The sequence below is a fragment of the Carlito syrichta genome, unplaced genomic scaffold (assembly GCF_000164805.1).
Source record: "Carlito syrichta isolate Samal-C Ts95f unplaced genomic scaffold, Tarsius_syrichta-2.0.1 Scaffold216220, whole genome shotgun sequence".
Lineage (NCBI taxonomy): Eukaryota > Metazoa > Chordata > Mammalia > Primates > Tarsiidae > Carlito > Carlito syrichta.
This window is the reverse complement of record NW_007160316.1, coordinates 43692-58470: the sequence shown is the minus strand read 5'-3', so window position 1 is coordinate 58470 and position 14779 is coordinate 43692. Positions and strand designations below refer to the sequence as shown.

Genomic DNA, 14779 nt, shown 5'->3' with positions numbered 1-14779 from the left:
GCACTAGTTTACACTCCCACCAACAGTGTAGAAGTGTTCCCTTTTCACCACACCCTCTCCAGCAGCTGTTATTTTTTGACTTGTTGATAATTGCCATTCTGACTGGGGTTAGGTGGTATCTCAGTGTGGTTTTGATTTAATAGTATTGATGGAAACCCACCTTTCATTAGACTGTAAATAGAATTTATTTCAGGTAGTACATTGAATTTGGTGAATATGCTTCTGAATCTTTGTTCTTTAGCAAGTTCTAAGTATGTGACTCTTATCCCGGCTCAGGAGTCAACATCAGGAAGCCTCCAGAGACTGTTAAAAGGACCAGACTTCAGGCAGCCCCTTTGGGTCTCCTCCCATTGTAGGAGCTTTTCTGTCGTCTCAACAAATCCTGCTTTCTGCAAAAAAAAAGGACCAGACTTTGTACCTTCTATCTCTTACCTGGTTATACTTCACAATTTTATTTAGGATCAGCTTTCTTGTTTAAGCAGACATTTCCTACAGAGGACCCCCAGACACTGCCGTCAGACATCTGCGGGTCCTTCCAGGTACAGTATCTAGGGTGTACTCTGAGAGCAGTGTCTGGGGTTCTCAGAGGGACAGTGTCTTTGCCATCTTCAGAGGGGCATTGTCTGGGATATCTTTTCAGGGACAGTGTCTGGGGGGGCCTCTGGGAATCAATGTCTTAGAGGACCTCTGAGTGACAGTATCTGGGGGAATCTTCTGAGGGTAATGTCTTGGGAGTCCTCAGAGGGGCATTTTCTTGGGTGTCCTGGAATACAAAGCCTGATGTGGGGTCTGCAGGGGCTTGGCTCTCAGGTGGTGCTGTCAGAATGTCTTTCTCTTTTTTTATAATTAAAAAGTATAAGTGGCCAAATAAACATTCATAACATTTTTCTTTCTTTTCTTTTTTAAAAAATATTTGCTCTTACAGTGTTTGTTGAAAAGGTGCTACAGAGACTTTTTCCTAATGTTTCAAGTGGCCACAAAAAGAGGGAACCCCAGGCACCAGCCATTGAAGACCTGCCCAAGACAGTGAGCTCTGAGAAAGTGAGGCAGAGACATATCCGGCCTTCGACAGGTGAGATTATTGCAGGCTTGGATGGATCTCGGGTACTTCGCTTAACCTCTGCATCTACCACACACTGGAGTATGTGTCCCGTGACCTCGGACTTTCTCTGGTGTTTGAACTCTGAAGATGTCCTGACAGCAGATGGGCAGAGTGGGCATCACTCTACACATAAGTTCCAGGAAAGCCTGTGCATGCTCCCCAATCAAGACCAGGCTAGATCACTGTTTTCTGGAGGGTTCATTCAGACCTTGTCCACTGGACGTGGCAAATGGACTGTGGGTGGAGTTTGGTTGGCTAGGTCTTGGCTTTCCTTTGACAAGAACAAGTGCCTCTCTCCTGCCACTGTACCATGTCCCAGTCACTGTAGTGACCCCCACATGGCCTTGTTGGCTCCATTGGCTGTGTCTACTCAGGGATGGGCTCCTGATATTCTTTGTCCCTTAGTCTTTCACAGGTGTCTGTTCCATAACAGGCCTACCTTAGGTCATGTGGGTGGCAGGGTCACCTGGAGTCTCATCAATTCCATTCCTCCAATGTAGCCTCATTAACCTAGTCAAAGACCACTCAGTGAGACAAGTAAATAGACCACCTGAGCATAAGTGGGTGGGTCTGCAAGGTTCCCAGATAGAGATATAAATACTTAAAGCCAGACTTGGGTTTTCGAGTACACTTTCTGGGATCACTTCTCTATTTCTTTAACAATACTCTCTCACTGGGCATTTGTTCTCCACATGATTCCATTTCTCAGGGCTATTTGGTCTCTTGCTGGCTCAGCTGAATAAGTTTGAGAACAAAGATTATTTAATTCCCTAGTATTCACATATCTCATAGCAATCCCTCAATGGGATCTCAACAGGCAGCCCCAGTAGTCCTGCAAATCAACTTCCGGCTCCACAGGTCAGATCTCCATTTACTTGGAACACATTTTACCACAGAAATAATGTTATACATGTTGATTAGATTTCCGGACAAGCCCAGAAAACCTATTTAACCTATTGTATGATGAATGCCTATGGGTACCATTCCAATTGTGGATACCAGTGGATATAAGACAAGTAAGAAGGAGAAAATTTCCTTCATGTCATCTAGAGAGGGGTTATACCAAGCATGCTCTTACTACAGGACAAACCATTCTGTAGTTTTCTCATATGACTTATTGTTTTCAGGATGTTATGAGCTTCCAGTGAAATATCCCACCAAGATCACCATGTACAAATGCACTCTACTCTAAACTTAGCTGCCTCCCTTCTGCTGCAGAGCCTAGCAAAATAGTAGGATAAAATTAAGATTGCTTTAACTAATACTAAGGAGTAAATACTGTTCAATGTGTTTTTACTTTTCAAAGAATATATCTGTCACAGGCTATATATTTGAAAGAATTCTCCCCCCAAATTCATATGTTGAAGTTCTTACCCTCAGTACTTCAGAATATAACTGTTTTTGGAGATGGAGAATCTTTTAAAAAGGTGATTAAGGTTAATTGAAGTCATTAGGCAGTTATGAGAAGTGAGGGCTCTGTGCCCATCACTAAACGTATGGGTTGTGAGGTCCAATTCAGTGGATCGTGGCAGCTAGCGGTGTACACCAGTGTAACCCTCACAAGCAAGAAGTGAACCACGTTCACACATCCTGCCTTCTGGTCAGTCGCCTCTCCCTCCCCAAGCTGTTTTCAGAATCTGTTACTAGAGACTGGTATTTGGATGTCATTGAGTGGAACCACATGGTACGCATTGCTTTCTATCTGACTTCTTTCATGTTGACTGAGGTCTTTGATTTGTGTTTTTTTTTTAATTTATGTTATTGTCCATTTGTATTTCTTCTTAAGTGTCTCTGTAAGCTTTTTGCCCATTTAAAAATTTTATTTATTCTTTTATTATTATTTCTAGCAGTTCTTTATAAATTTTGGACACAAGTCCTTTGCCATATATAATTACCATGAAAATTTTTTCCAACCTTCCGTGGTTGCCTATTCATTTTTTTTCTTTTTTTTTTTTTGAGTTGGAGTCTCACTCTGTCACCCAGACTGGAGTGCAGTGGCTGCTCCTGGCCACCGCAGCCTCAACCTGCTGGGCTCCGGTGATCCTTCTACCTCAGCCTTCCCAGTAGCCGGAATTACAGGCATGCGCTACCATGCCCAGCTGATTTTTTGATTTATTGTAGAGATGAGGTCTCGCTGCCAAGGTGGGTTTCGAACCCGCGGGCTCAGGCAATCCACTCACCTCAGCCTCCCAAAGGCACGGGATTACAGGCTAAGCCACCGAGCCCGGCTACCTATTCATTTTTTATACAGTATTTTGAAGAGCAGAAAAATACTAATTTTGATGAAGTTCTGTTTATCAATTTTTTTTCTTTTATAGTCTGCACTTTTTGTGTCTTAAATCTTGGTTTACCCAAGGCTATGAAGAGAGCTTCCTGTGTCTTCTTTTCTGTCTCTGGGTTTCTCATTTGCATCTGTGGTCTTTCTTGAGACACTTCTGGGGTGTACATTGAGTAGAGGGTGCTGCTTCTTTCTCCCCATGGTGCTGTCCAGTTGTCCCAGTGTATCTGTTAAAAACAAAAAACAAAACAAAACAAAACAAAACCTTCCTAGGTGGAAATGTACGAGATTGCTTCTTGAAATTTAAGATGTCCCAGGATTGAAGGGCATGAGTGTACAAATTGACTGAATCACTGAGTACCCAATACAGTGGATGAAACAGACCAACATTAAACTGATGTAATTTCAGAATTAGAGGAAAAGAAGATGGCAAACTTCTCCAGAGAAGATTGCAGATGCAGGTGGGGTAGAGCAGCATCCTGAGTCTCCAAGGGGAGACTGCAGGGTGAAATGAAGCCTCACCCCACAGCAATGTACTGGCAGCAGTGTATCGCCAGGGGGGCAATCTGCAGCGGGTATAATGGGGTGCCTGGGCCCAGGTGGCCTTGGGGGAGTCTGTTTCTAGACTAGTTGATTTCCCAAGTGTGCCTTTTCAGATGTTGTAGGTTTTGAAGCCTTATACAATTTTGGAAGCTTCCTTTGAAGAAAAACCAGATTTACAAATATAGATCTGGATAGGCAGCCTTCACATGGGCCCAAGCCAAGGAGTGTCCTCAAGGTTCATGTGCCCTGTCTAGTGTCCTGCAGTATTCCTTCCTCGTGTCCACGTCTGTGACTGCTCTCTTCTCCCTTTATAAAAGAAGAGCCTTCAGCAGGGCTCGGTGGCTCAGCCTGTAATCCCGCGCCTTTGGGAGGCTGAGGTGAGTAGATTGCCTGAGCCCGCGGGTTCGAGACCCGCCTAGGCAGGCGAGACCACATCTCTACAATAAATCAAAAAATTATCCAGGCATGGTAGCGCGCGCCTGTAATTCTGGCTACTCGGAAAGCTGAGGAGGAAGGATCGCCTGAGCCCAGCAGGTCGAGGCTGCGGTGGCCGGGAGCGGCCACTGCACTCCAGTCTGGGCGACAGAGTGAGACTCCAATTCAAAAAAAAAAAAAAAGAAGAACCTTCAAGGTGCATCGCTCAGATAGAAACAACTTTGGGGTTCCAGAAAGGGGTAACTAGTAATACTGGTCCTTGGGGAAAAAGTGAACTAATCTGACGACTGGGACCAAATATGCTTGCTGGGCAAATTGTTTATATTTCTTTACCTTATTATCAAAATTGGAGGAGCTAAATGATTTATCAGCTGATGGAACAGTAAAAATAATTTTTGATGATGGATTTCTCTGATTTTTGGCATATAGCTCAGAAAAAATTTAATGAATTAAATGTCATTGCTATTTTTAAAAACTTTATATTCTGTCATCTACTTATTTATGTGAACAAAGTTTCTTAGCAATTACCTATAAGATGAAAAATAGATATAGAATTCACACAGCCCTGTCTCATAGCAATAATAAATATTCTTCCACAATTAGGAAGAAAAACACAAATTCCTTTCCTCTCAGTAGAAGGATAATTTCCAGTAAGATTTTACTCTTTTTATTGAACAGTTACCAAAAGTAATCATTGTAGCTAGATTCAGGGACCCATACCTGTAATCCCAGCACTTTGGGAGGTGGAGGCGAGAGGAGAGGATTATTGGAGCCCAGCGGTTCAAGACCAGCCTGCACAACTTGAAAAGATCTTGTCTCTACAATAAATCAAAAAATTAGCTGGTGTGGTGGTATGCACCTGAAGTTTCAGCTACTTGGAAGGCTGAGATGGAAGGATCACCTGAGCCTAGCAGGTTGAGGCTGTAGTGGCCACAAGTGTGCCACTGCACACCAGCCTGGGTGACAGAGTGAGACTTCAACTAAAAAAAAAAAAGTAATCATTGTCAATTTATCAATTGCATACTACTAATTATGACAATTTAGAAAAAAAGATTTCTGTGTAGCATCATGGAAACTTTAAAAAATTAAAATGTGTTTGAGAATTATGGAATGATATAGTCATTACACTAGGATAAAAATGGAGGGCAGTCAGAATTCCAGAAGCAGAGGAGTGGTGTCTGACTCTGACCAAGTCAAGGTACCTCATTCACACCCTTCAGGTAAAAGAAGGCACCTCTCAGTGTGCAATGGTGTGCAGACTACTTCAGATGGATGTAAAAGAGAGCTGTTACAAGTTTGTATTTAAATATCTACGTATAGTATAGCAAAATTGGGTCTTTTATGTGGTGGCTTTGAAACCCATATCTGGGGTGCAAATTTTAAAACATTCTTTTAGGGATGGTTTTCCTCTTGCACTCAGGGCTTCTCACAGACCCATGGATGCTGACATGCAAGAAAGTCTCTACCAATGTCTGGGAGTCATCTGTGAAAATGCTACCAAGCTCTTTTTCTTAAAAACTGCAGTCAAGCCGGGCTCGGTGGCTCAGTCTGTAATCCCAGCACTTTGGGAGGCTGAGGTGAGTGGATTGCCGGAGCCCACGGTTCAGGACCCACCTGGGCAACTTGGCGAGACCTCATCTCTACAATAAATCAAAAAATCAGCCGGGCGTGGTAGCGCACGCCTGTAATTCCGGCTACTCGGAAGGCTGAGGCGGAAGGATCGCCGGAGCCCAGCAGGTCGAGGCTGCGGTGGCCGGGAGTAGCCACTGCGCTGCAGTCTGGGTGACAGAGTGAGACTCCAACTCAAAAAAAAAAACCAAAAAAACCTGCAGTCAGTTTTCCATGAAGATGTGAATATTTTCTTATAAAACTGGGTAATACAGATGTCTCTGAACATCCTCCACCCACTCTTTCAGATCTTAACATTGTGCTTCACTTCCTTAAAAGCTCTTGTTCTTTAGGAAATATAGTCATACTGACTTAAGTTCTACCCCTCTCCAGTCCCATTTCCCTTCTAGTTACCATTCTTGTGCATTTTATCTTTTACTGTATATGTGTGTATATTTATAAAACCATGCATGGCATTTGAAGATTTTACATTAATTAACTTTATATTAATCATAAGTAAAGCTTTTTTTAGCTACTGCATAATATGCTATTGCATGAATGCATCAAAATTTGTCCATTCTTTTGATTTTTAAGCAATTTGATTTTGCTGTGCATTTGGGCAGATTTTTTTAAAAAAAATTTCTTGTGCTTGTTGTTGGTTAAGCTTCTTGGATCTGTAGGTTTCATCAATCGTAGGAAGTGTTAAGTCACTGCATCTTCAAATATTTTTTCCATCCTCCGTTTCTGCTATCCGTTTTGGGTGTCCCAAGTGCATGACTTTGAGGCCACTTGAAATTGCCCCATAGTTTATGGGCACTCTGTTCACCTACTTTTTCATTTTCTTGGTGTTTTATTTTACTTTCACAGGACAGCTTGAGTGTCCTTACATGTCTGCTCGAGATGGATGTCACACTGTGTTTTTGTGACCTGGCCTTGGAAGCCACTGTCCATATTCAGTCAGGCACTGTCCTGCTATTGTATGAGTCGGCCATGTCGAGTGCAGAAGTGGCCAGACAGACAGTGGGGTTGCTGGAGGCTGCTCTGCCCGCCTGCTGGGCTGGATCTTGTATATTCCTGTGAATGTTCTTGAGGTTGTTTACAATGCAGTTCAGTGACTTGGAAGCAACTTGACCCTTGGGACTGAGTCTGCCCACTGCCCAGGTATTGCTTCTCTGAGTGCTCCACCCAGCACCCATGAACTGGGGGGGGCCATACCAGCTGCTGGGACAGTCTAGTTCCCAAGTCAGTTCCAAGATGGTTCCTCTCACCCTTTGGGGCAGTTCTTCAACCTCAGTGTTTCCTCCTGAAGCACTAGCATTCCTCAGACTCAGTGAAATGCTTGAGGGATCTCCACGGACCTGGGGGCTCACCCCTGTGCAGCTCATTCCTCTCAGGGATTCCCCTGACTTCCTGCCCTGCCTCTTCATCCCAAACCCACAAAACTACCTGAGTCCCACTGCCACCCCAGCTGGGCTGCAGCCTGGAGATCCCCACCTCAGGACCAAGGAAGACCCCTGGATTTTGCCAGGGGCCACCTCCGCCCCAGCTGGGCTGTAACCTGGAGACCCTGTTCTGGACTGGGGCAACCACTCCCTGCATGAGCTCCTGTGACTCGGGAATTGCGCCTGCCTCTGCTGATGTCTGATTTTACTGTTGCTTCTTTGTCCCTCTCCTCCGTCATCTCAGGCAGGTGGGCACATCCTGCCCATAGCCTCGTCTTGGCTGGAAGAGGACATTGTCGCCTGTGGTCTGCAGCATCTCTTTTTGTGTCTGCTGCCTGGGGAGGTTCTCCAGGGCGAACACCTAGGCAAGTGCTGTTTCTTACAGGTGCACAGTCCATGCCATGACAGATTCCAGCTTGTCTTAAACTGAGTGCACTCTTGTTCCTCCAGGCCTGCGTCATGCAGGGTCCTGTGACTTTGCTGACTGAGTGTGAGGAATCTGTTTCTCATTTTTACAGGCGTTTTTCATTATTAATGAAGCCGAATATCAGTTCATGTTTATGGCCGTAAACTTTTGCCATTTTTCTGCAGATTTTAGGTGCTCTTTTGTATTCCAAATCTCAATTCTTGGACAATTGTATATGTTGCAAATACCTTCTCTTATCTTAGGGGATTGTCTTTTCATTTATAAAAACAGCAATGCCATTTATTTAGATGCTGATATAATGACTTATTGATCTTTAATTGTATGGTTTTTGGTTTTGTGTTTTAAGAAGTCTTTCTCTAAATTCCATCCCAATTCAATTGACAAAGATGTTTTATACTTTTTTGCAAAAGATATTCCTTTCACAGTGAGGTAGCTTGCCCTCCCATCTGTCTGTGATAGGAAATGGTGGTTTGATTTTGTGTTCTGCTCATATGGTCGGCTAGGTTCCATGGTGGCAGGTTGTGTCTCAAGCACCCGGTCTGTCTCGTATCTAGCCCACGTTCTGCATCCAACCACACTTCTCTGTTATCCTTGTTTATGGTGGCTCGCATCTGACAGGGCAGACCCGTCCACTCTGTTCTTCAGCATTTTCCCTGCCCTCCTCGACCCTTTGCTTTTCCATTCATGGTTCCAGATCTGGTTGTCAGGTTGCAGCAGAAAGTCTTGAGAATGTGTTTGCACTTATATCTTATTGATAGGTTACCTTGAGGATGACTGGCAGGGCCTGTGGTGCAACATGCAGCGTTGTAGGCTCCTACACAAGCCACAAGCTCTCAGATTTCCATTCCTTCTTTGCTTCTGGCCTGGGATTGCCTTTGTCTGGAGAGCTGGCCTGTGCATTTAAGGACAGTGTGCCGCATTGTATCTGGCATTTTTTAGTATTTTGCACAAGAGGTTTTCTTGTTATATCATCTGCCACCTCACCAGAAACGGAAGTCTCTGACATGGGAACAGTTTACCAAGACTGTGATTAACTGGTTAAGTGACCATGGGTGAAAATCACATGAAAGCAGCAGACAGTGTCTGCACTGAGGAACCCACCTACTGGGCTGGTATTGTTCTGAGGTTAAGCATTTTCAGTTAGCAGCTGCATGGCAGTGAAGCCATTCTACTGCAAGTAAAACAGCTGTAATAAGATTCCAGTCCAGAAGCAGGATAATGAGAGAGTTGATCATGGAGTTGTAGTGCATGTGTGTGTGTGTGTGTTCGCGCGCGCGGGCACGTGGGCTCACACCTGTGTGTGATGTAGATGTGTGCACGTATGTTTACATGTACAGTGTGGGTGGGCATGCACTTGCAAGCATGTGTTGAGATTTCAGATGCTGGAGTTGTTTAAATTGATGAAAATCAGGAGGGAAATGATGTAGTCCTGCTTGTCTGCGGAGTGCCTGTTTGGGTGAGCCATCATTTCCCTGAGAGAGTGGAGGACCAGGGGTGTGGCATACCCATAAACCCTGTGGTGAGGGATACCTGTGGGCGGGGCTGTCCAGTGGAGCCATTGGCAGCACTCAGCGATGTTACATGGACTTTACTCTGCTGAAGACACCGTGCTGTGCTTTGCAGCCATGCACTTATGTAGATCTAATGACATGAACTATTCTGGTTCCAAGGGAGAAGAAAGCCACCAGCATGTGTATCTGGCTGTGGTGTCCACTTTCTTCAGTCTCATGTGATTGGCACTCCACAGTAGCATTTTGCCAGTTATCCTACCCAGATAGGAAATTCAATTTTCTTTTTCTCCTGATAATAACCAACCTTGAAACCAAAGCATGCTACATCATCTGGGCAGTTTGGCAGTTTAGTTAAAAATATCTGAATGTAGAGGGAAAAAATGAAGTAAATATTTATCTTATATAAATATTAAGATAATTGGGGCTATAGTAGAATGGAATCAAATGTGCAGAGGACTTTTGAGCTGAAATTGTGTTTTAGAGACGGGTTTGTTGTTGTTTTTTTTTCTCTGTTGCCCAGTCTGGAATGCAGTAGTGGAGTCATAGCTCACTGCAGCCTAGTGATCCTCCACCTCAGTTGACCTGAAATTTAGGACTTCACGAGAGAGAGCAGTTGTGTACTGCTTCCCTTATAAGATGACCCCTAAGAGAACCTCCCTAGAAATGTAAAACTCTTAGATAAGGACAATCATTAAGTTGTTAACTTTTTTGCCAGCAAAATTGAGAAAGGAGTTTTCGTTAAGTATCTGATTTTTCAATGTCCACCTTGTCATTGAGAATTCAGGAATTACTGATAGAAAAGTCACTTAGTACAGCCTTCCTGGAGGGATGTTTTACAGCTGGTATTAAAGTTTTATGTCTTTGACCCAGTAACTCCTCTCTGCTTGGTAAGTTGACTTGTACCCACCTCCCCTGCATATTGGAGTGCCCAGAACGCGCTCACAGACTTCTGTCCACACCCCTCCCAGGTCCTGCGGCTTTTGTGTCCACACATATACATGTCTGTGGCCTCCAAAGTAAACTTCAACCTGGCTGTCCCCAGACTCAGAGATTTTTGCCCTGGTATAGCTTATAAAGTGTGGTATATGCAGCTGCCCACCCCACTCTCCCCATCTTGAGGACACTTTTCCTGATGCTCAAGCCCACATTGCCCTTCCTCCGTTGCCTGCTACACTCCCTCTCTCAGACTTCACATGCCACCATCCTTATATCCTGACACTGACCCCTGCTCAGAGAACCCTGCTGCGCTGACCACTCCACTTCCTTCCCTCTCACGAGCAACTCCTGCCTGGTTTGCCAAGGGTACTGGTGTTGGTGCTGCATGACTTCATAAGGTGTGTGGGATGCAGGAGAAGGGGCAGAGGGGTACAGAATAGCAAAGACCAGGCAGAGCCTGCTCTGACACCTCACCCACCCTCAAGTCTCTGAGTCTCAGGTGCTGGGTCTCAGGTGCTACAATGAGGGGACGAGGAAGGAACCACGGGACAGGGCAGATGAGGAGGGAGTGTTGCCCTGAGCTTCCAGCCTGCAGGCCATCACTGGGAGTCTGAGCCAAGTTTCACCTTCACTCTCCAGAAGGCCGAGCACACAGCTGACATTAGGCTACTTTCATAAAAGCTGAGGGTGAGAAATCTGAATACTGAGCAGCTGCATTCTGTGGATGGACCAAGCTGCACCCCTGAAATGAACGTGTTCAGCATCAGGATCAGGTTGTGTAGGACATGTGGGTGTTGCCAAGGCCCTTGACACATGAGGAAAGTGTGTTACAACCATTTGAGCAGTTTGATGGCAACTTAGTTTAAAATATCCTACTGTATAGGAAAAAATTAATTAAAGCAATTTTTAATAGGGGTTATTTTAGGGATACATGGTGGGACTTTTACTCTCTTAATCATCCAAGACATTTTTATTTATTAATTTTTTTTTTTTTTAGGGACAGGGTGTTGCTCTGTCATCCAGGGTGTTATGCTGTCATGCAATGGCATGATCATAGCTTACTGTAGCCTCGACGTCCTGGGCTCAAGTGATCCTCCCACCTCAGCATCCCCGGGGACATAGGGACAGCTAGAACCCCAGTTGCATGCCACTATGCCTGGCTGATTTTTTTACTTTTCAGTAAAGATAGAGCCTCATTTTGTTGCCTAGATTGGTCTCAAACAACTGGCTTCAATTGTCCCCAGTGGCTAGGACTATAGGCGTGAGCCACCACATCCAGCTTGAATAACCTTGTTTGCCATCACATTTTAAACACTTGGTGGTGGTGAGTTGTGAGGTACTAGACTGGAAAGCCCAGACCTGGTTTTGTGAACGTATATATACACAGGTAGCCCTGGAAGAATCCACAGTAAATGGTGATGTCAGGCACCCCCTGGGAGGGAAGCTGGTGGCACGAAGGAGCCCTGTCGAGGCTCCAGAAAGAATTGGGGAGTTAGATGCAGTGAGTGGGAGCAGGTTGATGGAGCAGCGGTGGAGAGAAAGGGGGAGAGTGAGAGAAAAGCTGTTTGAATTGTTTCTGGGAGGCAAGAAATGGCTGGCCTTGGCCTTGGCCAGGCATGGGGTAGAGGAACTGGGTCTGTCGTGGTTCTGGCAGGGGGGTGGGGGAGGGTGGGTAAGCCCTGTGGAACTCTTCTCAGATTTCATTATTTTTGTGGTGAAACAAGAGCAGGAGCCATGTGGGGAGAGAGGAGGAGCTGTGAATAAGGGTATGGGCACCATGCAGGGGACAGATGAGGTGTCAGGGAACATAGGGACATTGAGGAGCCCATCCTGCCCCTGCAGTGGGCACAGGGCAGCCGTGAGCTCCCCCATTGCCATCAGCTCCCAGAGCACCAGGAGTGGCCCCGGGGAGCATATGGGTGGAGGGAGCACGTCTCTTTGGTCTTCTGCAGAGGAGGGTGCTCCTGAGGAACCACAACTAGAAAAACAGGAGAAGGGGGGGAAGAAGACGAGGGAGTGGGCCTGGGGGCTCATGGCTCCAAATGAGGGATTGACTCGCCTCAACTGAATGGACATCCTGCAGGGCCAGCCACCCAGCTGGTGCTGGTTCAGTCACATCTGTGCTTGCATGCAGTGCCCCGTCACCAGCTCTCCTCTGCTTCTCCCGTTCACTGGCAGGGAGATGGATTCCAATCTCCTCCTAGTAGTGTCTGTGACTCTTATGTGGGGATCTGCTGTCCAAGGATTGTGCTCACAGCTGCTGCATCCTCCACCTCACAGAGATGACAATGGGGCTGAGACTCCAATGGCCGCTGGCAACCCTATGAAGTATAACTAATCTCTTCTTGTCACTTCTGAGCAAATAGTGTACCATCTCACTTGTGCAAGGGGCAGATGTCCTCACAACAATCCACAGGCTACCCAGAAGAATGCAAGGAAGTAGAACCAGGGCTATTATAGATTTCCTGGTCGCCTTGACTTGCAGACTAACAAACAGGCCCAAAGCAATATTCTGTTTCTCAATACCTGTTTCTCAACACCTCTGATGAGGCAATGTCACCATCTATAGCTTGAAAACCCAGCCGTAAAGCCAGTGTGTGGCTTCCCGGATGAGAGCCATCTCCTTGGTGTCCTGCATTTGGAAGTCATTCTCTAGGTGCATTGTACTTTTCTGTTGTGTGAGCCACCCTGTGCTTTGTTCACTTTTCTGCTACTTACCATGTTCATCCTGATGGTAAGTGAACAATGGTGTTTCCAAGCTCTGATTTACTTTCTTATTAAGAAAAACTGAGGTGATTAAAAGCTTCCAAAAATATTCTATTAAAAATCATCAAGTGGTGTTATGATAGGGAATGGTGTGCTTAGACACTCATCTCCATCAAATGATCAGATGTTGATGTTATGATAGGAGATGGTATGCTCAGATGCTTATCTCCATCAAATGGTCAGACGTTGGTGTTGCTGACAGGATGGTGTGCTTAGACACTTGTCCCCATCTGCACTTTATTTTGGCAGGGAACAACATCGTGAATAATCAATAGTGACAAATCAGATTAATTTAAGAACTAGGATTCTGGCACCTTCCCTAGGGTGAAATATATTGATGTCAGCAGAACTTGAAAGTGTTTCAAAATTTTTACATTTAATATCTCTACATTTAAGTATCTTGAAACCACACGTTCCATTATATGTGTTAGTGATTTTGTTCAATTTCCATCATTGTTGTTTTTAAAATAAAATGCACATTATTCTGTGAAAGGCCAGCTGGGATGCCCGTGTGTGTTTGCCTTGTGCAAGAGCATCCCTTCCATATTCCATGTGAAAATACAAAGATTAAACAAAGGACACTGACCTTTGTTGGGCAGAGTGTGTCTGTGTCAGTGTGTTTGTGTGTTGTCTGTATATGCGCACACACAGTACGTGCATGTTGTTAGTACATATGGAGAAAGAGGTTTGCAAGTCTGTGCACTAAAATACTGAGAGATCCGTAAAGGGTATGCTGTATGATAAAGGATATGTTATTTGGGCTATTTATATTTTCTGCTTCATGCTCATGAATTAGTTAGGTTCTTATTTCATATTATGAAAACCCAGAAGTTAACATGACAGGTGACTTCATGTGAATTCAAACAATCACAGATGGTTCTTTTTTTCTGGCTGTATATATCGCTGACTTGCTCCTCTGACAGAATACTTGGCATATTGAAATCCACATTTATGACAGTGGTTAGGTTGTATTGAGCTGTTTGATTTCATGTCTTCAAAGAAATGATGCTGATGTGGTCCGGGCAAATAAACGTCTGATCGTGTTACATGATGCTCACCATTTCATGTCGTCCTCCTCCTTTACAGAGAACAACACCCAGATTCTGCCTGGCAGGCGGCTCTACACTGTAAGTTTGCCTCCTGAGGGGTACATGCCCAGTGAACCAGGGCCCAGCAGTGACCCAAATTCTGAAAACATCTCCAGTGGGGACGACACAGAAGGTAAGACCTTGGGCAGGAGGAAGGTGGATGAGTGTCTTTGCAGATAGTCAGTATTTCCCAGTTTCCCAGCATTGTGAATTCTAACTCTGTGAATTCACTTTATCTGAGTGTGTCATTGAGGGGTGTAGGTGAGCATCACTTTTGAAAGAAAATTGAATTTCTACAATTGCTATTGTTGTTGAATGTCTTATGGACGAAAGAACATACGGTGTTCCAATACCTGACACAGTTTACTGTTGAGAGTAGAAGCACCTTGAAAAGCAAAAGGGTTGTTTTCCCTTTACAATAACCATTTGAAAACTTCTTCAAGAGGATTTCAGAATTTTCACATAAAAAGTTTCCCCAGACTTTTTTTTTTTTTTTTTGAGTTGCTCACTCTGTCGCCCAGACTGGAGTGCAGTAACCGCTCCCGGCCACCTGCTGGGCTCTAGCAATCCTTCCACCTCAGCCTTCCAAGTAGCCGGAATTACAGGCATGCACTACCACGCCCGGCTGATTTCTTGATTTATT

The 14779-nt window shown here is 44.9% G+C and overlaps 1 protein-coding gene across 1 annotated transcript in view; it reads left to right on the top strand.

Moving 5' to 3' along the window:
• ERICH1 (glutamate rich 1) overlaps positions 1-14779 on the top strand; it is a 46688-nt gene that overhangs the window by 7867 nt on the left and 24042 nt on the right. The window contains exons 2-3 of the mRNA XM_008051656.1: positions 926-1072; positions 14135-14269. Coding sequence (XP_008049847.1) covers positions 926-1072; positions 14135-14269 — 282 coding nt within the window. The remainder of the gene's footprint in view (positions 1-925; positions 1073-14134; positions 14270-14779) is intronic.